At 36.0% G+C, this 3,627-nt stretch overlaps 1 protein-coding gene across 1 annotated transcript; it reads right to left on the bottom strand.

The window, feature by feature from the left end:
• Positions 1-372: 372 nt before the first annotated feature.
• Positions 373-3,191, bottom strand: LOC125215046 (vesicle-associated membrane protein 722-like). Its single transcript, XM_048116341.2, has 5 exons — positions 2,867-3,191; positions 2,110-2,251; positions 1,890-2,010; positions 1,694-1,756; positions 373-737 (listed from the first exon to the last, which is right to left on the bottom strand). Exons 1-5 carry the CDS (start codon positions 3,054-3,056, stop codon positions 585-587), a joined length of 669 nt encoding a protein of 222 aa, XP_047972298.1. The 5' UTR covers positions 3,057-3,191; the 3' UTR covers positions 373-584.
• Between the last annotated feature and the right edge of the window lie 436 nt (positions 3,192-3,627).

The following is a 3,627-nucleotide window of genomic DNA, read 5'->3' on the forward strand; positions in this document are numbered from 1 at the left end:
CGTGGCCGGCAGTTTTTGTTGGAAGTCTTAGTGGGAGGGGTGCCACCGGAGACGCTCTATTTTTAGGGGACTGGGATAGTAATAAGATGCGACAAATCAATTGTATTTTTGAGAAATTTATAAGTTATTTGAAAAACTCTTCTAATCCAATATTCGAATATGTTTTGCGAAGTTATAAATTGTTTAGAGTATGATAATGGTTAGAATTTTAATTTTATTCTATATTATGGGTTTAAACGGACGAATAAAATATTTAAATGAGGCGTGTTTGGGTCTTATTGTAAATATAGCAGACCTAATGCGAATGAAATAGAAAACCAATTTCATTTTCGAAATAAAATCCTGCTCTGATAAAACTATTTTCAGTGTGAATAGTTGCCACAAACGACTCCTCTAATATATTTAGACAATTCAGCATACAAAATATACAAACAAATATTATCTCACAAAAAATACAGAATAGAGCAAAGGGGCAAAACATGTCACCAAAAAATTTAGGGGAAACAAAGCTCAATGCAAAGAAGCATTACAGTGGCGTTTCTGTCGAGGAGAGAGGACAGATCTCTAGATATGCAAACAGGCACTTATTTACCACCGCAATTGAATCCGCCGCACACTGATAGAACTATGATTAAGATCAACGCAACGATAATGGCAAGAACTATCAGCTTTATCTTCATGTTCTGCAGCCACATCTTTCTCCTCATCTTCGTTCCTTGTGCCCTAAAATCTTGAGCCTGTCCGGACAAAGCGATAACACATCACAGATCGACTCACCTCATTATCACTAATCGTACGATGCAAATCAAGAGGGTCATCTAATTGGGCACCCCGAGCTATGAATCAATATCAAGCACCCACCCAACATCAAGTACAAAGAACCAAACGAATAAACTATTATACTCCCTCGGTCCCATTCAAGATGGCTGCTTTCTTTAATGGCAGAAGACTTTAGGTGGGGTTATCGAGTATAATGAGGTAGAGACTAATTTTATTCCAAACATGGAAAGACGACATCTTTGTTGGGACAATTATATAGGAAATGTGGATAACTTGAATGGGACAGATGGAGTAATATATTAGGGGTACATTTGTATCAAAGTATCAAACTGAGAAATACTCCCTCCGTCCCCGATTAAGAGTCACACTTGCATTTCTGCACTCGTTTTGTAAAAATGATAATAAATAGTTAAACTGGAAAAATAGTAAAGTAAGAGAGAGAATAATGTAAAGAAGACTCTTCTATACCTTATTCTCTATCTTATTTTACTATTTATCGACTTTAACTATTTATTATTAATTTTACAAAATGAGTGCAGAAATGCAAGTGTGACTCTTAATCGGGGACGGAGGGAGTACTTAGTAAGGGAGTGAAGTGAAATTACAAATAAGGCCTTTCTTGGCTTTTTATTATGTATCACGCGTTGGATAAATCAATATAACAAGGCTTTTCTTGGATTTTCCTATGTATCAAGCACACCCCTAGGGTGCACTTACCATTATAACATGGCTAGTCAACATGGGATCAGTAAATCTGGATCTAGTCTTATGAATCTTATGTTATGTCGGTTAACAAAAAAACTTCAAATATATGAAAAGAGAGAATGTTTTACCAATTAATAGGGTATCTGAGAAGTTCATATTTTATAAATATACTAGTACATAAATATAGGAGTAGCATCCAGTGACAAACCTGGGAGCGAAGATTCTCAGTTTTATCAACAAGGAGCTCAATTTTCTCTCCACGGTCAAGCACCTGAAAAAGCAAAAGAATCTTTATTGAAACCACACTACCATTACAAAAGACCTAAATTCATACCACATCAATATATGAAATGAAACACACACTATAAAAAAGGTGAAAATAAGAGGCATCCAAATTCGCTTACCTTTTCAATGTTTTCCATCATGACTCCTTTAACTTCTGTAACTTGAGCTTTCACCTTTGCAAGTTTACTGATCTCATCTGGGTGATCAACACAGTACTGCATTTGCTCTTTCAATTTGGGCCTAAGCATTATAAAGTAAAATTATTAATCTCCACTACGAGAAATAATATTATGGGTATTATATAGCATATGAAAGATGGGACGTATTGAGAAGAATTACCCGAACTCTTTATTCAGGCTGTTGGCAACAGCTGTGGCAGCCTTTCCTCCACCATATTTCTTAGTAAAATCCTCCTTGATTCGCTCAAGAAATGCGATGGGAATCTGTCTTCCGATAGATTCAACAGCCACGACACAGTATGCTGTCATTCAAAAAAAACATACAAAAGTTAACAGTATTCTACTAGAACGAACACCAGAAAAAACACCAAAAATTTAAACTATAGCAAGCAAACCAAAAAACATAAACACACATTAGAAATGCAGTATACATCATTTCATGCTGAAGTTACAAACAACCACAGATCACATTATATCAGTAAATATTCCGGAATCAAATAACACAAATACTGTAGAATCATTCTGTCAACAATCTTTGTAAACGCAGCTGCAGGAATCACCAAGTAAACAGAGCAAAATGATGCTGCGTCCAATCCATTTATACTAATCTCACAGATTCAGCTAATTAAATAAAGTAAGACACCACACTAAACTTTGAAACCGATCCGTAAACACATCCGGTTACTACAGCATCCATTCAGCAAAAGAAATCAACAGTCAACCGAGATCTGACTTCTTCAAACAAAATAAACCAAACAAAATCATAAAGCCCACTGCAATCATCTAAGTATCGATCACCGAACAATAAATACGCATCAATCAAAATCGGACACATATATTTGAAAAGGAATAACTGCGGTGGAAGAAATGGAAGGAAAACACGAAGAAACAAACAGATCGGGAGAAGCGGAGCTTACTGAATCCATCCTCGACGAGGTAGTTGAAGGTGTGGCCGTCGCAGTTGTAGGTGAACTTGTTGTTGGAGGCGGGGAGTTTCTGGAGGCACTGCGCGGCGATTCCGGTGAAGTTGCCGGTGAACTCGGTGTACTCCGTCAGGATCACGGTGCCGCGCGCCACGAAGCTGTAGATCAACGACTGCTGCCCCATCGCTGCTCCTCTCTTTCTCTATCTCTCTCCCCAAAAACCCTAGGCGAAGCCTCTCAGCGCGTATCTGTAACCGCAGGGAGATAGAAATGTTGGGGAAAATGGGGGAAACGAGAGGAGAAAAAGGAAGCGCAAATAAGGTGTTGGTGTATTTAAGTATTGGGGAGAAGTCTAGAGAGAGAGAAACACACTTATTTGAATTTCTTGAGAGAGAAATGGGGATTTTACTTGCACACTATCCATTAAATGAAATAAATAAAGTTACATGATTTACATTAATTAAATAAATATACTTACATAATTTGACTAAAAAATCAAAATAAAAAATTGTGTTTAATTTCTTCATAAGCATGCAGTATTCTTTTCTTTTTTTAATTTATCATAATGACATATAATAATTTTTAATATTTTAAAAATGAATCAACGTCGTTATATGAGTATATATAAAACAATAGTGCTATTTGACTTCTTTGCTTCAAATATGATTTTAAATGATACAAAACGATAGCGCTACTAATGTACACAGTTATAACTATATTTATGTAAATTACAATAAAGTATTAAAAATTAACAA

The sequence above is a fragment of the Salvia hispanica genome, chromosome 3, assembly GCF_029641045.1.
Source record: "Salvia hispanica isolate PSC_SH4W2 chromosome 3, Shi_PSC_v1, whole genome shotgun sequence".
NCBI lineage: Eukaryota > Viridiplantae > Streptophyta > Magnoliopsida > Lamiales > Lamiaceae > Salvia > Salvia hispanica.

Coding starts and splice junctions, on each gene's coding strand:
- LOC125215046 (XM_048116341.2), bottom strand. CDS start 3,056: ATGGGGCAGCAGTCGTTGATCTACAGCTTCGTGGCGCGCGGCACCGTG. Junction 1,757..1,889: donor TGATGGAAAACATTGAAAAG/GTAAGCGAATTT, acceptor TTGCTTTTTCAG/GTGCTTGACCGTGGAGAGAA. Junction 738..1,693: donor CTGAGAATCTTCGCTCCCAG/GTTTGTCACTGG, acceptor TTGTCCGGACAG/GCTCAAGATTTTAGGGCACA.